Source organism: Heterodontus francisci, chromosome 9, assembly GCF_036365525.1.
Source record: "Heterodontus francisci isolate sHetFra1 chromosome 9, sHetFra1.hap1, whole genome shotgun sequence".
Lineage (NCBI taxonomy): Eukaryota > Metazoa > Chordata > Chondrichthyes > Heterodontiformes > Heterodontidae > Heterodontus > Heterodontus francisci.
Window position 1 is genome coordinate 57,582,064 of NC_090379.1, and position 25,163 is coordinate 57,607,226.

Here is a 25,163-nt window from a genome sequence, read left to right on the forward strand (position 1 = left end):
TACCACCCATCAGCCCAAGCTTGAATGTTGTCCAGGTCTTGCTACATATGGCAACAGACTGCTTCAGCATCTGAGGAGTTGCATATGGTGCTGAACACTGTACAATGACTGAATATCCCTACCTCTGACCTTATGATGGAGGGAAAGTCATTGATGAAGCAGCTGAAGATGGTTGGGCCTAGGACACTACCCTGAGGAACTCCTACAGCAATGTCCTGGGGCTGAGATGATTGTCCTCCAACAACTACAACCATCTACCTTTGTGCTCGATATGTGGAGAGTTAAACCCCGCCCCCACAACTTCCCACTGACTTCAATTTGGCTAGGGCTCCTTGATGCCACACTGTCAAATGCTGCCTTGTTATCAAGGGAAATTACTCTAACCTCAGGAGTTCAGCTCTTTTGTCCATGTTTGGATCAAGGCCGTAATGACGTCGGGGCCAAGTGGCCTTGGCAGAACCCAGTGATCAGGTTGTTGCTGTTTAAGTGGCATGTGATAGCACTGTCTCGACACCTTCCATCACTTTTCTGATAATCGAGAGTAGATTGATGGATGGATTGGCCTTTAGATTTGTCCTGCTTTTTGGAGACAGGACATACTTGGGCAATTTTCCACATTATTGGCTAGATGCCAGTGTTGGGGCTATACTGGAAAAGCTTGGCTAGGGGCGCAGCCAGTTCTGCAGCACATGTCTTCAGTAGTACAGCTGGGATGTTGCCAGGACCACAGCCTTTGCAGTATCCAGTGCCTTCAGCAGTTTTTTGATATCATGCGGAGTGAATCAGATTGGCTGAAGACTGGCATCTGTGATGCTGGGGACCTCAGGAGGAGGCAAAGATGGATCATCCACTTGGTACTACTGGCCAAAAATGGTCGTAAGTGCTTCAGCCTTGTCTTTTGCACTGATGTGCTAGGCTCCTCCATCATCGAGGATAGGGATGTTTGTAGAGCCTCCTTCTCCTGTAATTGTCCACCACCATTCACAAGTGGAGGTGGCAGGACTGCAAAGCTTAGATTGATCTGTTGGCTGTGGGATCACTTAGCGCTGTCTATTGCATGCTGCTTCTGCTGTTTGGCATGGATGTGGTCCTGTGTTGTAGCTTCACCCAGTTACATTTTGTTTTTTTTAAATAAGAGGTATGCCTGGTGTTGCTCCTGGCATCGCTCTCCTGCACCCTTTATTGAACCAGGATTGATCCCTTGGCTTGAGGGTAATGGTAGAGTGCAGGATATACCGGATCACGAGGTTACAGATTGTGGTTGAATATAATTCTACTGCTGTTGATGGTCCACAGCACCAGTTTTGAGCTGCCAGATCTGCTCTGAATCTATCCCATTTAGCATGGTGGTCGTGCCACACATGATGGTGGGTATCCTCAGTGTAGACAGGACTTCATCACAAGGATTGAGCAGTGGTCACTCCTACCAATACTGTCATGGACAGATGCATCTGCTACAGGTAGATTGGTGAGGACAGGGTCTATTAGATTTTTGCTTCTTGTTGGTTCCCTCACCACCTGCCACAGGCCCAGTCTGGTAGATATGTCCTTCAGGACTCAACGAGCTAGGTCAGTAGTGGTGCTACTGAGCCACTCTTGGTGATGGACATTGAAGATCCCCACCCAGTGTACACTCTGTGCCTTTGCCACACTCAATGCTTCTCCAAAGTGGTATTCAACATCAGCTAAGGGAGGGCAGTAGGTGGTAACCAGCACGAGTTTTCCTTGCCCATGTTTCACCTGATGCCATGAGACTTCATGGGGTCTGGAGTCAATATTGAGTCAATGTTTGACAAACCTCAGAGTTTCTTTGAGGATGTTACATGTAGCATAAAGGAGAGCCAGTGGATTTGATGTATTTGGATTTTCAGAAGGCTTTTGATAAGATCCCACAAAGGAGGTTAATAAACACAATTAGAGCACATGGGATTGAGGGTAATATACTGCTGTGGATTGAGAATGGTTTCAGACAAAGCAGAGAGTAGGAATAAATGGGTCATTCTCAGGACAGCAGGCTGTTACTGACAGGGTACTACCAGGATCAGTGCTTGGGCCACAGCTGTTCTATATTTCTCAATGATTTGGATGTGGGGACCAAATGTAATATTTCCAAATTTGCTGATGACACAAAACTAAGTGGAAATGCAAGTTGTGAGGAGGATGCAAGGAGGCTTCAAGGGGATTTGGACAGGCTAAGTGAATGGGCAAGAACAAGGCAGATGGAATATAATGTGAATAAGTATGAATTGATCCACTTTAGTAGAAAAAACAGAAAGGCAGGGTATTTCTTAAATGGAGAGGGGTTGGGAAGTGTTGATGTCCAAGGGGACCTGGGTGTTATTGTTCACGAGTCACTAAAAAGCTAGCATGCAGGTGCAGCAAGCAATTCGGAAGGCAAATGATATGTTGGGGGATTTGAGTACAGGAGTAGATGTTTTGCTGCAATTGTATACAGCCTTGGTGAGACTGCACCTGGAATATTATGTACAGTTTTTGTTTCCTTATCTAAGGAAGGATATATTTGCCATAGAGCGAGTGCAACGGAGGTTCACCAGACTAATCCCTGGGATTGTCTTATATTGGAGAGATTGTAGAAACTGGGCCTGTATTCTCTAGAGTTTCAAAGAATGAGCGGTGATCTCATTGAAACTTACAGAATTCTCACAGGACGTGACAAGGTAGACGTGGATAGGATGTTTTCTCTGGCTGCTGAGTCGAGAACCAGGGTACAGAGTCTCAGAATAAGGGGCAGGCCATTTAAGACTGAGATGAAGAGGAATTTCTTTATTCAGAGGGTGGTGAATCTATGGAATTCTCGACCTCGGAGGGCTTGAAAGCTCAATCGTGGAGCATATTCAAGACAGAAATTGATAGATATCTGGATACTAATGACATCAAGGCATCTGGGAAAAAATTGCATAGAGAAAGACGATCAGCTATGATCTGTTTGAATGGTGGAGCAGGCTTGATGGCCTACTCCTGATCCTACTTCCTATGATCCCATGACTTCCAGGGCAACTCCCTCCTGACTGTACAGCACTGTGCCGCCACATCTTGGGAGTCTGTCCTGCCAGTGGGACAGGACATACCCAGGAGTAGTGATGGTGGTCTCTGGGACATTGCATTTAAAAGGTATGTTTCCATAAGCATGACTTTTGTCTCGACTAGTCTGTGGGACAGCTCTCCCAATTTTGGCACAAGTCCCAGATGTCGGGCAGCACAGTGGCGCAGTGGTTAGCACTGCAGCCTCACAGCTCCAGCGACAATGATTCAGTTCTGGGTACTGCCTGTGTGGAGTTTGCAAGCTCTCCCTGTGACCGCCAGGTGCTTCGGTTTCCTCCCACAGCGAAAAACTTGCAGGTTGATAGGTAAATTGGCCATTGTAAATTGCCCCTAGTGTAGATAGGTGGTAGGAGAATTGAAGGAAGGTGGGGATGTGGTAGGGAATATCGAATTAATGTAGGATTAGTATAAATGGGTGGTTGATGGTCGGCACAGACTCGGTGTTTCAGTGCTGTATCCCTCTATGACAATGTTACTAAGGAGGACTTTGCGGGTCAACAGGGCAGGGATTGGCATTGCAATTGCAATTTCCGCTGCCTAGGTTAATGCCAGGTGTTCCGCCTGGTTTTATTCCTTTACAACTTTTCTGCAGCAGTTTTGAATGACTGAATAGCTTGCTAGGCCATTTCGGAGGGCAGTTAAGAGTCAACCACATTGCTGAGAGTCTGGAATCACATGTAGGCCAGACCAGGTAAAGACAGGAGATTTCCTTCCCTACAGGAAGGACCTTACTGAACCAGATGAGTTTTTAATGACAATCAATCGTCACCATTGCTAAGACTAGCTTTCAATTCCACAATTTTATTAATTGGATTGATTAATTGAATTTAAATCCCACCAGCTGCCATGGTGGGATTTGCACCCATGTTCTCAGAATATCAGCTTGGGTCTCTGAATTACAAATCCAGTGACATTACCACTACACCACCGTCATCCCTTGCAGACATGCACCATTTTGGAACTGAAATGGCACCAGTAGCACCAAAAAATGGGCGCTATACCATTGAATTTTGCACCCATGATCTACTATGTATTGTTTCCTTGTATTGGTCCTCAACATTGGAGAAGGACTGCAGTCAGATAGTTAGGAACTACAATGATGTAGTTGTTTCTCTATTGTAGAAACACACAATTCCATGCTGCAATGCAAAAAATGTGATTCTACAGCTTTGGGAAATAAAACATACAGAACAACTGCAGGTAGAAATTCTACAACATATAGCCCAGCGGATAGTGATGCAAACAACTTGCAGTTAATTGCCTTTCTTATAATATGCCAATGACTGTTTGCTTTCTGCTAGCAACAGCACTATGAGACTAATTTCAGTCAAAGAGGAACTGTTTTAACCTTCATTCAATTGTAACCACCACTTCTCCCTCCCCCGCCCCACCACCAAATATTCACTTTAATGTGGAAACCATTATAAAAACAGGCAGGTTATAGTTATTTGCTTGTAAAAATAAGAGTTGAATACACAAGCTCTGTAAAAATAAAACAGTTAAATTATAAACTCTCACCTTGGTAAATTCTGCAACGTCCACTAATCCAATTTTGCTACCAGCATAAATCATTTGCTGTTCAGGCTTGCAACCTAAAAATCAAAAGCCACAGAAAGCCATTACAAACTACAAACTAATTTTTAAAAATCAGAATAGATTGCATCAGAAGTAACTGATTAGCTCTGCAGTTTTATATTCAACAAATCACTAAGTGTTCACAAAAACATTTCAACTCATCAATGGAATAGCCTTATTATTCCATCAAATTTCAATTAAGGGAATTTTGCTATGGCCACCAGTCACTGCAGGAATGAGAAATCAATCCTCATTGAAAGGAAATAAATATATTCTGTTTGTGGAAGAGGAAAAGGAGTGGATTATTCTATTTGTAAGAAATAAACATAAGAGCTGCGGATTTACATTAATTTCTTACTATTTAGAAAGCGTTTGGTAACTGGCATAGTGCATTACAATGTTAAGACTATTCCAGTGTGTTAGGACACATGACCAATTCCCTTGCTGCAGAATTTGCAATGAGTCTAGACATCTTCCATACAGGAAAGGAGAAAAAAAAATGTATAATGGCAACACCAACAGTGCATTTTTTTTGTTGAGTTACATGGCAATATCTCAAACAAGTATTTGAGCAACAATTTGCTATGACTAATGCCAAAGGCACGTGATTTTACTTGTTTACACGAGTCAGCAGTCTTTTCAGCCTCCACCAATTTACAATACTAATCTCACCATAGATTTTATGCAAATCATACTTAAACTGCTTTGAATAATTCTGAATATATTTAGCAATACATCGACATAGAAACAAGGAACAAGATAGCAGTTTTGGTTTTGAATTGAAGATTTACCACCCTTCACAAGATTCGAGAAGATCAAGGCACATTCTAATCCTACTTCAGTAGATTATGCATATATCAAGCACCACTACAGAAAACAGGAATCTTGTGAAGCAACATTTGACTTATTAAAAATATAATAATTTTCCAAAAATTAAAAATCTAAACCATCCACATGAGAAAAGTAACAAAGGAAAATGTTTAATAAGCTAAAGTTTGAAGAGAGAACAGGCAGCAAGTCCACACATCGGGCTGGATTGTATTCTCAGCCAGACGTCGGGTTTCCAGGAGGGGCCAGAGAACCAGAGCAGCTGCCACGGAGCCCGCGCCCAGATTGCTGGTTCATATCTTCCTGGCAGCAGCAAGGCTCCGTAGCAGCACCTCCGCCACTCTACGACAGGATCCTAGTTTAAATATTTAAATGATCTCTGCATAAATTTCAATGTCATGCCCCACAATCTTCCCATCCATTCTTGATCTTGAGTTCGACATACAGCACTCACATGCCTTCACTTTCCCATTCACAAGAAGCTAGGACCACCAAGGAGGGGAAAAGAGGTCAACTATGCATGATTTACTGTATGGGGCGGGGGGGGGGGGGGGGGGGGGGGGGGAAAGAAGGCAACACCATGAATGGCGTTTAGTAAGCTAAAGTTTGAAGAGAGAACAGGCAGCAAGTCCGCACATCGGGCTGGATTGTATTCTCAGCCAGACGTCGGGTTTTGGGGGGCAGCCATGAATGACATCACCAATGCCGTCCCTGCCACATGATTGGGGGGGGGGAAAAACAGCTGCTGTCAATACGTTAAGTGGCCGCCCGCCATGTAATCGCAGTGGCGCAGGTCCCGTGCGGGGCGGCTGCCATTTTCTGTATGACAACAAAATCCAGCCCATCATTATTTTGTTGAGACAAAGATCATACACAAGTGATGCATTGACATGAAGGCAAATTGAAAAAAAAATTTAGAAATTGGCCACTTACCACAAGGACTAAAGAATATAAAGCATAGTGGATAGGAGATCCTTCCATCGGTATGTTTATATCTGTAGCTGTACACTACAAATGTGGTTACAGTTAAAAAAACTACAGTAGTTTTAAAATGATCACCTAGACTTTGAGGAGAAAACATTACAACATTTGAGATAGTGAATCTGCCCCTTCTATTTTAAGATGGGTCAAATGGCCTTTTATACCATTATCTTGGAATTTGAATTAGAAAAAAAGCTTTAATGTGTGATGCACGATATGCAAATATGTGGATAACACAATTTATTCCTTCTTTGGATAGATTCAAACAAGTTTCACACATTTCCATTGATTCAAGTGAACAACATACTAATTCATTTATACTAATCAAAGAGCTTGCAAGAAAGCAATCATTGAAACATTGAAATTTCAACCAGGTATCCTGCTTTACTTGTTTTTCTCCAAAGTGGTTCCAGCTGGCAATTTCATTTCTAGCCCATCTCAACATATAGTAAGAGAATTACAGAAGAAATCCTTCTTGTTGTTTCAACCACACAGGTCCAACAGAGGTCCTAGGATAGTAATTAGGCATGGGAGTCATGGCCTGGAGACACCGGAAACCAATTGCAATGCCCTCAGTGCTGTCCAGCTAACAACACAGAAGATAGGTGGACCTGGGAAACCTTCCATTTTGTACAGCCCTGCATAAATATATTTATTTATTTATTTTTAAATTGCTACAACAATCCCTTTAATTGCAGACTCTCCATTCAATTTAATTACTGTGATCTTTCTTATGCTTTGGTTAAAGAACTCTTAATAAGCTTCCTCAACTACCAAAATATCAATGTTTAATTGGTTGCTTAAAAGGCCTGCTAGCATAAAATTCTATAAATATGCTCTTATTTGTTGGTGTGGTACCACATTTCATCGACCAGCAAGGTCTCAAAGTCAATCCCTCATCAATACTGAATTGACTAATCTAATACATCTAAGGGTGGAGAGGGGGGGAAAAAATGCCCAAAAAGTCATTCCTAGCATGTATTTAGTGACCCTGCTGAAGAGAGAATATATAGCTATTTGGCAAGCAAGTTATCAGTCAGCTGCAAAGACACTTCCAAACCATATGACAGAATAGCCTACTGACTCTTACTATCCTTGATCTTTCACTCCAACTAGATGCTGATGAGCTCCTCATGCCACTGATTCAGGAAAGAAATCGAAAGATTTTAAAAATCCACACATCCATTTAGATATAGTTTTCATCAAATGAAAAAGTACTTTATTCCAATTGTGATGTAGAACACGATTCACAAAGGTTGGCGATTAGAAGTCATTCCTATAGGTTGATGTGCATTTAGTTTTAGAGAATACTCAACCAGCCAATAATTAGAATCAACTTAAAAATGGCATATAGTAGCAAATGGTTACCAAACATTTCCCTCCCTCCAGTGAGGAAGTCTGCTTCAAATTCAACCCCTATATTTTTCATTACATAAATTTCATATTCAATTCATTTAAATTACGTTATTTTGTGCACAAATGATCTGGAAAAATCCTTTAGATAAATACGACCTCAAAATTTAAAAATCAAGAAAAGGATATCTGGGTTGGCGTTCAGGTAATTCATTCTTGAGTTCTTCTGGGGAAATATCCTAAATTAAAAGTAAGCAAAGAGTACAAGTTATATATACACTTTACCAGCAATATGTTGGTCTACTGTAATATGCAAGAAATGCTGACAGCTTTTAAAAACATTTTACAATTTTTCTTGCTCACATTTATACAGAGCCCTTGGCTGCTCCCATCTTAAGACATAGCTGTCCTGTCCAAGCTGGAAACATGGTCACAGCATTTACCTTCATATAGCTTATCTTCATGAGTCAGATACAGAAGAGAATGACAATTGTGCTCTAAGTATGGCAATCCTGCTTAATAAAGGTAAACACAGGACTACACATGATGGGGAGCCAATATCATTACATTAGCATAAAAGCAAAATACTAGAGATGCTGGAAATCTGAATCAAAAACAAAAAGTGCTGGAAATACTCAGCAGGTCTGGCAGCATCTGTGGAGAGAGAAACAAAGATAATGTTTCAGGTCTGAGACCCTTCATCAGAACTGACAACGGTTAGAAAAGAATTAGCTTTTAAGCAAGTGGAGGCCGGTGGGGGGGGGGGGGGGGGGGAAGAAAACACAAAGGAAGGTGTTTGATAGGGCAGGAGAGATTAAATAACAAAGCTGTCCTGGGACAAAGGCAAAGCATGTGTTAATGCTTGTGATAAAAGACAAAGCATTAGTCCAGAGAGACTATCAAGAGCGGAATAATAAGCAGCTCTGACTACATGAAAAGCAGGTACATGGTTAAAAAATAAAAAAAATTTTAAATGTCCTTCAAGTAAAAGGTGTTGCTATGGGTACCTGCATGGGTCCTAGTTATGGCTGTCTTTTTGTGGGATGTGTCAAACATTCCTTGTTCCAGTCCTACTCAGGCCCCCTGCCCCAACTCTTTTTCCGGTACATTGATGACTGTATTGGTGCCGTTTCCTGCTCCCGCCCTGAACTGGAAAACTGTAATCAACTTTGCTTCCAATATCCACCCTTTTCTCACCTTTACATGGTACATCTTTGACACTTCCCTTCCCTGACTTCTCTGTCTGCATTTCTGGGGATAGGCTATCCACTAATATCCATTATAAGCCCACCGACTCCCACAGCTACCTCAACTACACTTCTTCACATCCTGCCTCCTGTAAGGACTCCATTCTATTCTCCCAGTTTCTCCGTCTACGATGCATCTGCTCTGATGATGCAACCTTCCACAACAGCGCCTCCGATATGTCTTCCTTTTTCCTCTACCGAGGGTTTCCCCCCCACTGTGGTTGACAGGGTCTTCAACCATGTCCGGCCCATTTCCCGCACTTCTGCCCTCACACCTTCCCCTCCCTCCCAGAACTGTGACAGCGTTCCTCTTGTCCTCACTTTCCGCCCCACCAGCCTCCACATCCAGAGGATTATCCTCCACATCTCCAGCGTGATGCCACCACCAAACGCATCTCCCCCTCCAGTCAGCAATCCGAAGGGATCATCCCTCCGTGACCCTGGTCCACTTCTCCATTACCCCTGACACTTTGTCCCCTTCCCACAGCACCATCCCATGCAATCGCAGGAGGTGTAATACCTACCCATTTACCTCCTCTCTCCGCAGTATCCCAGGCCCCAAACACTCCTTTCAGGCGAAGCAGCGATTTACTTGTACTTCTTTCAATTTGATGTACTGTATTTGCTGCTCACAATGCAGTCTCCGCTACACTGGGGAGACCAAACACAGACTGGGTGACTGCTTTGCTGAACACCTCCGCTCAGTCCAAAAGCATGACCCTGAACTTCCAGTTGCTTGCCATTTCAACACTCCACCCGCCCCCGCCCTCGCCCTCATGTCAACATTTGTGTCTTTGGCCTGCTCCAGTGAACGCAAGCGAGGAGCAGCACCTGATTTTTCGATTAGTCACTCTACAGCCTTGCAGACTGAACATAGAGTTCAATAACTTCAGAGCATGACTGACCTTTAATATTTTATTTAACCAGGTGCCTGCTTTTCATGTAGTCAGAGCTGCTCATTATTCTGCTATTAACAGTCTCTCAGGTCTAAAGCTTTGTCTTTCATCACAAGCATCAATACACGCTTTGCTTTTGTCGTAGTACAGCTTTGTTATTTAATCTCTCCTGCCCTATCAAAAACCTTCCCCTTTGTTCTCTCCCCCTATCAAAAACCTTCCCCTTTGTTCTCTCCCCCACCCCTTCACTTGCTTAAAAGCTAATTCTTTTCTAACCGTTGTCAGTTCTGATGAAGGGTCTCAGACCTGAAACGCTAACTCTGCTTCTCTCACCACAGATGCTGCCAGACCTTAGTATTTCCAGCACTTTTTGTTTTTGTTTAACATTACATTAGCGTCAGTTCTTCTCAGTTAAATTATGAAACATGTTATACGATTTTTTTTCTAAATAGAACCACCTGGCTAAAAATGTTTAAGTTAAAAAGTGACCAACCTCATACTCTTCATCCAGGATCACCATATGTTGCTCTTGATCAATCTTCACTATGACAAAAAGTAATACATTGTGTTTTTTTCTGAAACTATAGTTCAAGCACCTGTTAAACTGAGGTAAGCTAGACATATAGTACAGTATTTTGTTAATTTCCAATATAAACTACCAGTTTATTTTCTATTATTCTTCCATTAAGGATACTCCAAATTAGTTTGCAGTGTCTCGTGGTAAGTGACGGAAAAGTAGAAAAGTACTACTTTGGATACAAAAACTGAGTTTTTGTTTAATTCACAGCAGTATACAAAATACATCTACTTTAGTGTACTGAATAAATATGCCAGTGATATGGTTTAATCTCAACTTTTTCTATCATTGTGTTCTTATTTGATTATAAATGTTCATTTGCCCCAAGTTTAAACCTCTGCTTGTGTTGAGATGAGCTTTATTCCAAGGTCTGCTGCAGTACAGAAAATAATAAGAATATAAATTAAAAAGATGTGATGACAGGAACCAGACCTATACTTTGCTGTTCGCATTTACTAAGGTTTGTTTCTATTTTAGCTCAAGAGTTTACATTCATCAATTATACCTGAGTTGACACCCTCCTGAAGCACGTCCAATGGAAAAAAAATTCAGAATATCTAATCCTTCATTCAAGAAATCCTCTTGAGCACAGCCCACCAACATTGGAGAGATCCTTTTAAATCGTGGTTCCACTACCCAGTTTAGATCTTCACAGCAACCTTTTCATTTAAAAATGACCCAGGCGCTGCCTCTGAACTACAGATGATCACTGAACTAATTACTCAATCTCTTTTTTAATATAGATCTCTTACAGCTGATTGCTTCACTTGCCCAATTGTAACTACTACGGGAATAGACTGGACTTTACCCTTTCATATGCAGGACAGTGGACTAGCCACAGTAAACTAATTAGCAACCTTGAAGGTATATATGCTATTTTTGGCAATATATTTCACAATTTGATGTTAAAGCCAGTTAAAAGTACATCAGAATCTTCAGAATTTTTGCTTGGATTCATTGTACTGAAAGGAGAAAAATTCTCTGGCCAAGATGGTAGGCTTTGTAGAGTACTGGGAGTGGTTGGTGAGGATGTAGCAAAGACATTTGCTATAATTTCTGAAAATGTTAAGAAATGGGAAGCAAGCCAAAAGGACTGAGTAACAAACTATTCATACCATTGCTTGGGAAAGGGACAAAATGGAAAATCACTTTTACAACATATGTATTATATATACACACACACTAATCAAAGACTGTCAGCACAAATTTCTAAATGGCAGGTTTTGCTTGATTACTTATTGTTGTGAAGATTGAGGCATGTGGCATTAAAGGGCATGTAATTTTATAGACAGTAATAGCTTGAGAGAAAAAAAGGAGTGGAGGTAAATTAATGTTCTTCAGATTGACAGAACCTGGTGGGGTGCCTTACCGATCTATACTGTAATTTCTGTGTCCCATCTGTAGAAAATAATTTGGGGACATAAGCTCAAGAGAGGTGATACCAAAGTTTGCCATTAGCAAATTAAGGGCATGACAAACTGAAAAAGCATGCAAGAACTTGCAAGTCAGAAAACAAATTAAATGAGTGGGTAGACAGGAGTAATTTTCTTTCTGTTCTTCCCACTTGGTAAGGTGTAATTCAATGCAAAGCAAATACTTTCATTATTTCTTCGCCAAAAGTACATCTTAAACAGTAAGATTCTTAAGAGTGGAGAACAGAGATCTCGGTGTGCAGATTTATGGGTCTTTAAAAGGTGAGTGAAAGCACAGAAAAAGCTATAAAAATACATAGAATTCTGGTTTTATATAAAAGGGATATCCAATACAAAAGTAGAGGTGAAATTGAATTTGTGCAAGACGTTGATTAGGCCAAAGCCAGACTTCATATAAGCACTGGAGATCTCTATTGGAAGGACATTAGAAAACACTTATTTCATTGAGACACAGCTTGAGGGTGGAGAATCTAACATTTGCAAAATTATGAAAAGGTTTAGCGTGCCAACCAGTAGGGGGGAGAAAATCAATTAACAAGCAGCATATACTTAGGAAAACCACCAGAAAAATAAAAGGGGAAGTTAGAAGATTTATTTCCAACCACGCAGGTTATTACAATATTGCATGCAGTAGAAGTGGCTATTGACGCAGATATTATCTTTTTAAATAGAGAACAGGGTAAACGTTTGACAAGGAACACAAAAGATGCAAGGAAAGGGCAGGGCAACAAGCTTAGGACAAATAGCTTCAACTGAAGAACAAGCACCTGCACAGGCACAAATAGCCTGAATTGTGAAATTATATGGGCATAAATGTTTACACCACCTAGTGGGAAAGGGACATAACAGACAGGTTGCCCAACTCTACTTTTCATTTACTTCATTAGAAAAGTATAATTAGGCAGCAAAGCTGATTACATCAGTTTTCCACTAGGTCGGTTAGGCTCAAATTACACCCCTCCCCCAAAAGCGATTTTCTTAGAAGATTATTACATCTCTTGGAGCAGATTTAAATTTAGAATCCTGCAGAGGCTGATAAATGAACAGCATATTTAAACTGCATGTTTTAGATTAAATAAAATTTCGCAAATATTTTAAAAAGCTAATGTTTCATTAAAACTTTGCAATTCAAACATACATTGCACATGGAATGAAAGGCAGAGAAAATCTCTGTTAATCATAGATACTTCACTTTATTCAAAAACAATCTTAGTAATTTTCTATAGAACTACAATTCTTTCAATTGTTTTGAATTTTAAGCATTTTCTATCTCCAATTGACTTTACTTGAACAAAACCAAATATATTTGTCATTTGACTATGGATTTGAGACAGCCGAAAGTGTCATAATAATGCCAACAAAAAAAGTTCCTTGCATTTAAAAGGTTTTGTTTCAAACAAGGACTTCAGAGAATTATAGCTTCACTAACAAGATTGCAAATCAATCTATTAGAAGGCTTGTATGCTACAAAATAACCTATCCTTTTAAAATCATGCTTGCAATTTGTGGCTTTCTGATTACATGTACTGAACCCAATGGTGATTTAGATGAGTGTTTTCCATGAGTAAAGTCAAAGATCTATTTTGTTTTTGGGTAGTCTGGAGTTTTACAACTGGAGAAAAAAATAAAACTTTCCTGATTATTAAATCAAATTCTAAATGTTCCAAAACAAAAGGGCCAGATTTATCTGTGAAAGCAAGAGAGAGACGAAGAACACTCACTACTTTCGGCAAGCACACATGAACACAAAAATCCAGACTTTGCTGTCCGAGATGTGCAATTTTTGTGCAAAAATGCCAACTGCATCGCTATTCAAATGTATTGAACAGTGGATGTTCATCTACTGGAGTTGTAGATACGGACTAAGTTTTCCACAAAAAAGATAGAATTTAACTATTCTCAGTACAACTTTAGCAGCGTGCTATATCTTAACTGCTGCTAAACAGCCTCTCTGGCACTGAAAATTTACTTCTACAAGCATGGAGTCTTATGCCTTTAATTTCTAGAGACTTTTGGAAAAAAATATTATATTTACTTTTTCGTTCTTTCTTACTTAATTCAATCTTTCTTTCCCCATTTCACTTTCTGTACCTGATTTGACGGTAAATTCACTGCTAGAATTTGTTGCTTCAGACTCTGCGCTGATCAATAATGATCCATCGTGCCATTTGGATAAAGAACTACACAACTGCCTGTCCCACTCTCTCACTCACACCCCACATTCCCTGTAGATGACAACGCGCTTTTTGAATGTTCCGCGAACTGCAACTCGCTGTGAAAAACCCCACAGAAAGCACATGAGCAAGTCTTAACAAATGGCGAGCGGCAATCGTTAACCCGCTCACAGCAAACTCTAGCCTCGATAATAATAAAAGCAAAATACTGCGGATGCTGGAAATCTGAAACAAAAACAAGAAATGCTGGATCCACTCAGCAGGTCTGGCAGCATCTGTGGAAAGAGAAGCAGAGTTAACGTTTCGGGTCAGTGACCCTTCATCGGAACTCTAGCCTCGAGTTGACCCCCCCCCCCCCTCAAATCCCCTGTGCCTTAAACGGGTGGGGCTCGGTAACCCTGAAATAAGCAGATGGTGACACTGAACCAATCAACTCACTGTGTAAAGACGTTTCACTCACTTATCAAAGCAGCATTCGTGGTTTCTTTGCGAAAGCGAAATTTTTTAAGCTTTTCCATCAGCTGTTTGTCGACACCACACAAACTCACCGGGCAGCTCTGGAAAGAACGGCACAAGCGGGGAGAGGAAACACACACAGGCCATTACAAACAGAAAGCAAGACATTCCTCAAGCGACCCTGGCTAATTTTATGATATCCGTATTCTATTGATATCATGGGTAATCTATTGATTGGTTGGTTTAATTCTCCATCATGGACAAAACCGAAACGAGCCAAAAGAAAACAAATAATAATTGAGGGATTTTAGGCCGTGCCGGCTCTGGCCGCCCATTCCTCTAACGGCAACGGCCCTGGAGCGGCAGGCCGGCCGCTCTCACATCGCTGAGCCTGCGGCACTCGGACAGCGCACATACACCCTACCACCCCGCTCCAAGGCAACGTCTCACCATTCCGGAATATTTGCCCCACTTTCTCAGCCCAGCTCCTGTTTTCCCTTCAGCTCCTTCCAGTCTCGTGATTCAGGCAAGAACCAATCAGCACCTGGACCAGTCCTTTCTCATTCAAATGACATCATCGGGAAGATCCTGGGGATCTGGGATGGAGCAGTTTAGGAAAACACTCCGGATGCTGGAAATCTAAAACACAAAAAGTGCTGGAACTACTCAGCGGGTCTGGCAGCATCTGTGTAGAGAAAAAGAGTTAACGTTTCAGGTCAGTCACCTTTCATCGGAACTGGCAAAGGTTAGAAATGTCATAGGTTGTAAGCAGGCGTTGGGGGAGGGAAGCGCAAAAATGGGAATGTGTGTAATTGGGCAGAGAGCAGGAGATTTTTAAATGACAGATGTCAAGGAACAAAGGAAAAGGGAGTAGTAATTGTCAAGTAAAATACAAATCAATTTGTCCAGAGTGTTAATGGCAGAATAATGAACAGCTCCTTCCAAAAGCAAAAACCTGAAAACGAGATTAAGACAGGCACATTGAAAAAACAATCAAAATGGCAGTCATGGTCTGAAGTTATTGAACTCAATGTTGAGTCCAGAGGGCTGTAGAGTGCCTAATCAGAAGATGTACCTGGAGCTTGGAAAGGGTGGAGGCATTGGCCATAATGTTCCAGTCTTCCATAGACTCTGGTGGTGGCAGAGGACTGGAGAATTGCAAATGTTACACCCTTTTTCAAAAAAGATGTAAACATAAGCCAAGCCATTGCAGGCCAATCAGTTGAACTTTGGTGGTGGGGAACATTCTAGAAACAATAATTTGGGACCAAATTAATAGTCACATGGACAAATGCCAGTTAAGTAAGGAAAGCCAGCATGGATTTCCTAAGGGAAAATCATGTTTAACTAATTTGCTGGAGTTTTTTGAAGAGATAACAGAGAGGGTTGATGAGGGTAATGCAGTTGATATGATTTTTTATTTATTTATTTAGAGATACAGCACTGAAACAGGCTCTTCGGCCCACCGAATCTGTGCCGACCAACAACCACCCATTTCTACTAATCCTACATTAACCCCATATCCCCACCATTCTCCTACCACCTACCTACACTAGGGGCAATTTACAATGGCCAATTTACCTATCAACCTGCAAGTCTTTGGAGGTGGGAGGAAACCCACGCAGACACAGGGAGAACTTGCAAACTCCGCACAGGCAGTACCCAGAACTGAACCTGGGTCGCTGGAGCTGTGAGGCTGCAGTGCTAACCACTGCGCCGCCCTGTACATGGACTTCCAAAAGGCATTTGATACAGTGCCGCACAACAGACTTGTGAGCAAAATTATAGCTCATGGAATAAAAGGGACAGTAGCAACATGGATACGGAATTGCTTGAGTGACAGGAAACAGAGAGTAGTGGTTAATGGATGTTCTTCGGGCTGGAGGAAAGTTTGTAGAGGAGTTCCCCCAGGGTCAGGGACCCTTGCTCTTACTGATATATATTAATGACCTTGATCTTGGAGTACAGGGCACAATTTCAAAATTTGCGGATGATATGAAACTTGGAAGCATTGTGAACTGTGAGGAGGATAGTGTAGAACTGCAAAAGGGCATAGACAAGTTGGGGTAATGGGCAGAAAAGTGTCAGATGAAATGTGAAGTGATTCATTTTGGTCGGAAGAACTTGGAGAGGCAATATCACATACAGGTTACAATTCTAAAAGGGGTGCAAGAGCAGAGGGACCTGGGGGTATGTTTGCATAAGTCATTGATAGTGGCAGGACAGGTTGAGAGCACAGTTAATAAAGCATACAGTACCCTGGACTTTATTAATAGGGGCATTCAGTACAAGAACAAGGAGGTTATGTTAAACTTGTATAAAACACTGGTTTGGCCTCAGCTGAAGTATTGTGTCCAGTTCTGAGCGCCGCACTTTAGGAAAGATATGAGGGCATTGGATAGGGTACAGAAACAATTCATGAGAATGATTTCAGGGATGAGGAACTTCAGGTATGAAGACAGATTAGTGAAGTTGGGACTGTTTTCCTTGGAGAAGAAAAGGCTGAGAGGAGATTTGCTAGACATATTCAAAATCATGAGGGGTCTGGACAGTCTGGATAGGGAGAAACTGTTCCCACTCATGAAAGGATCGAGAACTAGAGGGCACAGTTTTAAAGTGATTGGCAAAAGAAGGAAAAGCGACACGGGGAAAAACTTCTTCGTGCAACAAGTGGTTAGGATCTGGAATGCACTGCCTGAGAGTGTGGTGGAGGCAGGTTCAATCGAGGCATACAAAAGGGGATTGGACTGTTATCTGAAAAGGAAGAATGTGCAAGGTTACAAGGAGACGGCGGTGGAACAGCATTAGGTAAACTACTCATTCGAAGAGATGGTGTAGACATGATGGGCCAAATGGCCTCCTTCTGCACTACAACAATTCTATGATTCTTGCGTTGAGCTTCACTGGAACACTGCAGCAGGCTGAGGCCAGAAATGTGGGCATGAGAGCAGGGTGGTGAATTAAAATTACAAGCAACTGGAAGTTCGGAGTCATGCTTGTGGATTGAGCAGAGGTGTTCCACAAAGTGGTCCCCAAACTGCATTTGGTCTCCCCAGTGTAGAGGAGACTGCATTGCAAGCAGCGAATACATTATACTAAATTGAAAGAAGTACAAGTAAATCGCTGCTTCACCTGGAAGGTTTGAGGCCTTGGATGGTGAGGAGAGAGAAGGTTAAAAGGGCAGGTGTTGCACCTCCTGCAATTGCACGGTGTTACAGTCAAGTGAGGAGGGGTCAAAGGGCTTCCCTCTTTTCCCTCTCCTTGTTTGACCACAGCAGGTTTAACTCTTTCTTTAAGTGGTAGTACTGGCCAATCCAGTAGGTATTTGATTATTTACTTGCTATGATCATAACAAGAACCAATCGGACAGGTTTTCTTGAGTTTAACAAAGAAAGAGGTTAACTTTATTGTACCTAAACCAAACTAATAAAAATAATAAACAACGCGCCAACTTTCACACACACACGCACACTAGGCGTTTACACACACACAAATAGGTTACAGAGCGGGGAAAATTAGATTGGTTGAGTTAGAGCCATTTAAAAAAGGTATACAGTCTGTGAAGTTTGTATTTGGCTGACTTCTAGCTGAATTCAGTGGTCCCGAGGCTTTTAGTTTGAAGAGGTAGATGACTGGTTCGGTGAGTCTCTTGGAGACAGCAATGCGGATGATTTCCTCCAGTGGGGTTTCTGATTGTAGCTGAATTTGCAAAGATGGTCAGTCAACAGGCAGGATTTAAAAGCTTTCAAGCTGGAATGGAGAGAGAGAGGGACTCCCATTTAGGACTCATGTCAGAGCCCAGTTGCTTTTCCTCTGCTGCAAAGAAAACACCAGTTTAGAACCACAGATGGGGAGGGGCTTGTCACATGATAGTTACTCAGTGATTCAACCATAGCATTTAACAGTATTTCTTCCTCTTGCTAAAAGAAAGAGAACAAACAGTTTCCCTAAACTTCCTGAGTCTTGGTTCTTGCTGGTATATTAGCAGACATCTCCCTGCTCACAGTCATTTGCAATGTAGGATCCAGTGCAGCAAACTAGGTTGATCATCTTAAGCTGAAAGGATGACTTTGCTGGCAGCTTGTCTTTTAAAAATGTCTTTTAAAAAAAATATAAATACAGGTCTCCAGTCAGTGGACCAAAGAAAATTATTTTTCAACAAAACACATTGGTGTAATAATGGGAAAGTGCCATGGGAAGGGGAGAGAGGTGTTGGAGGTGAGGGAGGAATGGACCAGGGTGTCATGGAGAGAATGTTCCCTTCGGAATGCTGACAGGGGAGGGGAAAGGAAGATCTGTTTGGTGGTGGCATCACACTGGAGATGCAGGAAATGGGTATGATGATCCTTTGGATGTGGAGGTTGTCATCATCATCAGCCCACCAACTCCCACAGCTACCACGACGACACTTCCTCATGCCCTGCCAATTGTAAGGACTCCATTCCATCCTCCCAGTTTCTCTGTCTCTATCACATCTGTTCTGATGATGCACCCCCTCACTGTGGTTGACAGGACCCTCGAACGGGTCCGACCCATTTCCCATGCATCTGCCCTCACCCCTTCCCCTCCCTCCCAGAACCGTGACAGGGTTCCCCTTGTCCTTACTTTCCACTCCACCAGCCTACACATCCAAAGGATCATCCAGCACCCTTGTCAGCATTCCGAAGGGACTGTCCCTCTGCGACATCCTGGTCCAATCCTCCATTACCCTTGACACCTCATCCCCTTCCCACGGCACCTTCCCATGCAATTGTAGGAGGTGTAACCGCTTCTCTCCTCACCATTCAAGGCCCCAAAAACTCCTTCCAGGTGAAACAGCGATTTACTTGTACTTCTTTCAATTTAGTATACTGTATTCGTTGCTCACAATGCTGTCTCCTCTACATTGGAGAGACCAAACACAGATTGGGTGATCGCTTTGCGGAACACCTCCACTCAGTCTGCAAGCGTGACCCCGAGCTTCCGGTTGCTTAACATTTTTATTTATCATGTCTTTTATACCATGTGCCAGTTTTAAACTTTTTCATGTTTTTGCTTTTGGACAAAGCTGTTCATTATTCTACCATTAACACTGTCTCTGGACAAATGCTTTGTCTTTTACTACGGCTATTACTACTCCCTTTGCCTTTTGTTCCATGATATCTTTGTCATTTAATCTCTCCTGCCCTCTGCCCTACCACCCTATCACAGACATTTTCTTTTGCTCTTTTCACTTGCTCAAAACCTATTACATTTCTAACCTTTGCCAGTTCTGATGAAAGGTCGCAGACCTGAAACATTAACTCTGTTTCTCTCTCCACAGACGCTGCCAGACCTGCTGTGTATTTCCAGCATTTTCTGTTATTCTAGAAATTCAAGCTTGCTCAGGGAGGTGACACCAACACTTACTCACCTGTCACTGCCTTCAAATAAGCTGTGGGGTTGTCGGAATAGTGAGAACCTGCCAGAAAGAGTAGTGGAAGCAAAATCCAGAACAACTTTAGAGGATTTTTTTCTTTTTCAAAGGAGTACACAAAAAGTGTATGGTAATGGAACTAAATGGAAGACTCAGTCAGAGCACAGACACAAAGAGCAGAATGGTCTCCTTCTGTGCTTTAAAATTCAATGATTCTTAAGATTGAGTGTAATTTAAAAATAAAAGCGCTGAGACTGGGAAAGAGGTTTGTGAAATGCTCTCAATCATTATGAAAAAGTCATTGCAACACTGGAATAGGGATACTGATCCTCCAAGGTTGGCCAGAAGACTCCAGGAATTAAAGATGGACTCTGCAATTCAGGAGAATGGTGATTTTTCTTTCATTTTCTTTGAACACTTTTGTTTATTAGTTATAAGAAATATTGGGATGGGGGAAAAGGCTGTTTCACTGGGCTGAGTGATTGGCAGTGGGAGATCATGTGATGGAATCAGAGAGTGGTGAGCCTGTGGAATTTGCTACCACAGAAAGCAGATGAGGTCAAAACATTGTATGTTTTCAAGAAGGAGTTAGATATAGCTCTTGGGTCCAAAGGGATCAAAAGATATGGGGCGAAAGCGGGAACAGGTTACTGAGTTGGATGATCAGCCATGATCATAATGAATGGCAAAGCAGGCTGGAAGGGCCAAATGGCCTTCACCTGCTCCTATTTTCTATGTTTCTATCTCCAGAAATATGTTCAACCAGAGTTGGCAACTTTACACTGGGAGGTACCAACTAAGCTAATGTGTCCATATTCAAAAAAGGTGGCAAAGGGAGTATAGGGAGTAACTAATTAATCTAAAGGTAAGTCGTGGCAGGCGAGCTCGCACCCGTGATATGCTCCTACTGCGCTATGTGGGAAATCAGGGACGCTGGAGCTGCAGGTGGATTCATTGTGGAACATCCGCGATGCTGAGGACGTCATGGATAGCACGTTTAGCAAGGTGGTCACACCGCAGGTAATGGCTGCACAGGCAGAAAAGGGATGGGTGACCACCAGGCGGAGTAGTAGGAGCAGGCAGATAGTGCAGGAGTCCACTGTGGCCATCCTCCTCTCAAACAGATATACCGCTTTGGATACTGTTGGGGGGATGGCCTCCCAGGGGAAAGCAGCAACAGCCAAGTTCGTGGCACCACGGATGGCTCTGCTGCACAGCAGGGAGGAAAAAAGACTGGGAAAGCCATAGTGATAGGAGATTTAATTGTAAGAGGAACAGACAGGCGTTTCTGTGGCCGCAAACGGGACTCCAGGATGGTATGTTGCCTCCCTGGTGCTAGGGGCAAGGATGTCTCGGAGCGGCTGCAGGACATTCTGAAGGCAGAGGGTGAACAGCCAGTGGTCGTGGTACATGTTGGTACCGACGACATAGGTAGAAAAAGGGATGAGGTCCTGCAAGATGAATTTAAGGAGTTAGGTGCTAAATTAAAAAGCAGGACCTCAAAGGTAGTAATCTCAGGATTACTTCCTGTGCCACATGTTAGTGAGTATAGGAATAGGAGAATAGACCAGATGAATGCCTGGCTGGAGAAATGCTGCAGGAAGGAGGGATTTAGATTCCTGGGACATTGGGACCAGTTCTGGGGAAGGTGGGACCTGTACAAGCAGGACAGGTTACACCCAGGCAGGACCGGAACCGATGTCCTCGCAGGGGCGTTTGCTAGTGCTGTTGGGGAGGATTTAAACTAGAACGGCAGGGGGATGGGAACCTGGTCGGGGAGACTGAGGAGGAGGAAACAAGGATAGAAACGAAAGACAGGAAACAAAAAGGCAAAAGTGGAAGGCTTGGAAATCAAGGGCTGGAAACAAATAGGGCCATAGTGCGGAATAATGCTAAGATGACTAAGAATGTTAAAAGCAAGCCTAAAGCATTGTGTCTCAAGAAGGTAGCGAATTAACCGCGTAAAATAGATGTAAATGGATACGATATAGTTGCGATTGCGGAGACATGGCTGCAGGGTGATCAAGGATGGGAACTGAACATCCAGGGGTATTCAATATTTAGGACAGACAGGCAAAAAAAGAAAGGAGGTGGAGTAGCGTTGTTAGTAAAAGAGGAAATCAATACAATAGTGCAGAAGGATATTAGATCAGAGAATCCTGATGTGGATTCTGTATGGGTGGAGCTAAAACACCAAGGGGCAGAAAACATTGGTGGGATTGTATATAGACCCCAAACAGCAGTGGTGATGTCGAGGATGGCATTAAACAAGAAATTAGAGACACATGCAATAAGGGTGCAACTGTAAATATGAGTGACTTTAATCTACATATAGATTGGGCAAACCAAATTAGCAATAATACTGTAGAGGAGGAATTCTTGGAATGCATACGTGATGTTTTTTTGGACCAATACGTTAAGGAACTAACTAGAGAACAGACCATCCTAGACTGGGTATTGTGTAATGAGAAAAGATTAGTTAACAATCTTGTGTGGGGTCCCTTGGAGAAGAGCAACCATAACATCAAAGAATTCTTCATTAAGATGGAGGGTGAGAGTCTGGAAATCTGGAAATAAAAAGCTCGGATCAGTTAAAGTGACCGTGAAGCTGTTGGATTGACATAAAAGCTCAACCGGTTCACTGATATCCTTTAGGGGAGGAAACCTGCTGTTCTTCGGCCCCACGGCAATGAGGTTGACCGTAACTGCCCCCTCAAGTGGCTGAGCAAGTTACTCAGTTGTATGAAACCACTGACAATCCAGGTATGAGGCGCGAGATGGCTATGATAGATTGGGGAATGTTACTTAAAGGGTTGACATTGGATAGGCAATGGCTAGCATTTAAAGAGCTCATGGATGAATTACAACAATTGTTCATTCCTGTCTGGCGCAAAAATAAAACAGGAAGGGTGGCTCAACCGTGGCTTACAAAAGAAATTAGGGATAGTATTAGATCCAAGGAAGAGAAATATAAAAAAGGCCAGAACAAGCAGCAAACCTGAGGATTGGGAGCAGTTCAGAATTCAGCAAAGGAGAACAAAGGGATTGATTAAAAAGGGAAAAATAGAGTATGAGAGTAAGCTTGCAGAGAACATAAAAACTGACTGTAAAAGCTTCTATAGATATGTGAAGAGAAAAAGATTAGTGAAGACAAATGTGGGTCCCTTACAGTCAGAAACCGGGGAATTTATAATGGGGAACAAAGAAATGGCAGGCCAATTAAGTACATAATAAAAACAAGAAATGCTGGAACCACTCAGCAGGTCTGGCAGCATCTGTGAAAAGAGAAGCAGAGTTAACGTTTCGGGTCAGTGACCCTTCTTCCGAAGAAGTGAGTGGTTCCAGCATTTCTTGTTTTTATTTCAGATTTCCAGCATCCGCAGTATTTTGCTTCAATTAAGTACATACTTTGGTTCAGTCTTCACAAAGGAGGACACAAATTACCTCCCAGAAATGTTGGGGAACATAGGGTCTAGTGAGAAGGAGGAACTGTATGAAATCAGTATTAGTAGGGAAATGGTGTTAGGGAAATTGATGGGATTGAAGGCCGATAGATCCCCAGGGCCTGATAGTCTACATCCCAGAGTACTTGAGGAAGTGGCCCTTGAAATAGTGGATGCATTGCTGGTCATTTTTCAAAATTCTATAGACTCTGGAACAGTTCCAATGGATTGGAGGGTAGCTAATGTAACCCCACTATTTAAAAAAGGAGGTAGAGAGAAAACAGGGAATTATAGACCGGTTAGCCTGACAGCAGAGGTGGGGAAAATGCTAGAGTCCATTATAAAAGATGTAATATCAGAGCACTTGGAAAACAATGACATGATCAGACAAAGTCAACATGGATTTACTAAAGGGAAATCATGCTTGACAAATCTACTGGAATTTATTGAGGATGTAACTAGTAGAATAGATAAGGGAGAAGCAGCGGATGTGGTGTATTTGGACTTTCAGAAGGCTTTCGATAAGGTCCCACATAAGAGATTAACATGCAAAATTAAAGCACATGGGATTGGGGGTTAGGTACTGACGTGGATAGAGAACTGGTTGGCAGACAGGAAACAAAGAGTAGGAATAAACGGGCCTTTTTCCGAGTGGCAGGCAGTGGCTAGTGCGGTACAGCAGGGATCAGTGCTAGGACCCCAGCTATTCACAATATATAAATAATGATGTAAATAATGGAATTAAATGTAATATATCCAAGTTTGAAGATGACACAAAGCTGGGTGGGAGTGTGAGCTGTGAGGAGGATGCAGAGAAGCTCCAGTGTGATTTGGACAGGTTGAGTGAGTGGGCAAATACATGGCAGATGCAGTACAATGTGGATAAATGTGAGATTATCCACTTTGGTGGCAAAAACAGAAAGGCAGATTATTATCTGAACAGCGTTAGATTGGGAAACGGGGAGGTGCAGCGGGACCTGGGTGTCCTTGTGCACAAGTCGCTGAAAGTAAGCATGCAGGTGCAGCAGGCAGTTAAGAAGACAAATGGTATGTTTGTCTTCATAGCAAAAGGATTCGAGTACAGGAGCAAGGATGTCTTGCTGCAATTATACAAGGCCTTGGTGAGACCACATCTGGAGTATTGTGTGCAGTTTTGGTCTCCTTATCTGAGGAAGGATGTTCTTACTATGGAGAGAATGCAGTGAAGGTTCACCAGACTGATTTCTGGGATGGCAGGACTGACGTATGAAAAGAGATTGGGTCGATTAGGCTAATATTCACTAGAGTTTAGAAGAATGAGAGGGGATCTCAGAATCCTACAAAATTCTCACAGGACTGGACAGACTAGATGCAGGAAGGATGTTCCTGATGGCGTGGGAGTCCAGGAAGAGGGGTCACAGTCTAAGGATAAGGGGTAGGCCATTTAGTACTGAGATTAGGAGGGATTTCTTCACCCAGAGAGTGGTGAACCTGTGGAATTCTCTACCACAGAAAGCAGTTAAGGCCAAATCATTAAATATATTCAAGAAAGAGTTAGATATAAAGGAAACAAGGGATACAAGGACAGGGTACTGAGTTTGGACGATCAGCCATGATTATATTGAATGACGGTGTAGGCTCGAAGGGCCGAATGGCCTACTCCTGATCCTATTTTCTATGTTTCTAAAACAAAGAAACTGCAGACTCATTAGTATTACTTCGACTCCATGTAAAAGAATGGAATTTATTATCTAGAATATAAC

At 42.3% G+C, this 25,163-nt stretch overlaps 2 protein-coding genes across 2 annotated transcripts in view; one reads left to right on the top strand and one right to left on the bottom strand.

The window, feature by feature from the left end:
• The window catches only part of LOC137373793 (glia maturation factor beta-like), a 29,840-nt gene extending 14,552 nt beyond the window's left edge, over window positions 1-15,288 (bottom strand). The window contains exons 1-6 of the mRNA XM_068039167.1: window positions 15,034-15,288; window positions 14,588-14,684; window positions 10,437-10,486; window positions 7,988-8,039; window positions 6,400-6,480; window positions 4,582-4,655 (exon numbers count right to left, since the gene is read on the bottom strand). Of these exons, the coding sequence (XP_067895268.1) occupies window positions 4,582-4,655; window positions 6,400-6,480; window positions 7,988-8,039; window positions 10,437-10,486; window positions 14,588-14,684; window positions 15,034-15,036 (357 nt within the window). The 5' untranslated portion in view covers window positions 15,037-15,288. The remainder of the gene's footprint in view (window positions 1-4,581; window positions 4,656-6,399; window positions 6,481-7,987; window positions 8,040-10,436; window positions 10,487-14,587; window positions 14,685-15,033) is intronic.
• Window positions 15,185-25,163, top strand: part of cgrrf1 (cell growth regulator with ring finger domain 1) — a 32,755-nt gene continuing 22,776 nt past the window's right edge. The window contains exons 1-2 of the mRNA XM_068039166.1: window positions 15,185-15,298; window positions 19,886-20,367. The gene's annotated coding sequence lies outside the window, so the exon portion shown is untranslated. The remainder of the gene's footprint in view (window positions 15,299-19,885; window positions 20,368-25,163) is intronic.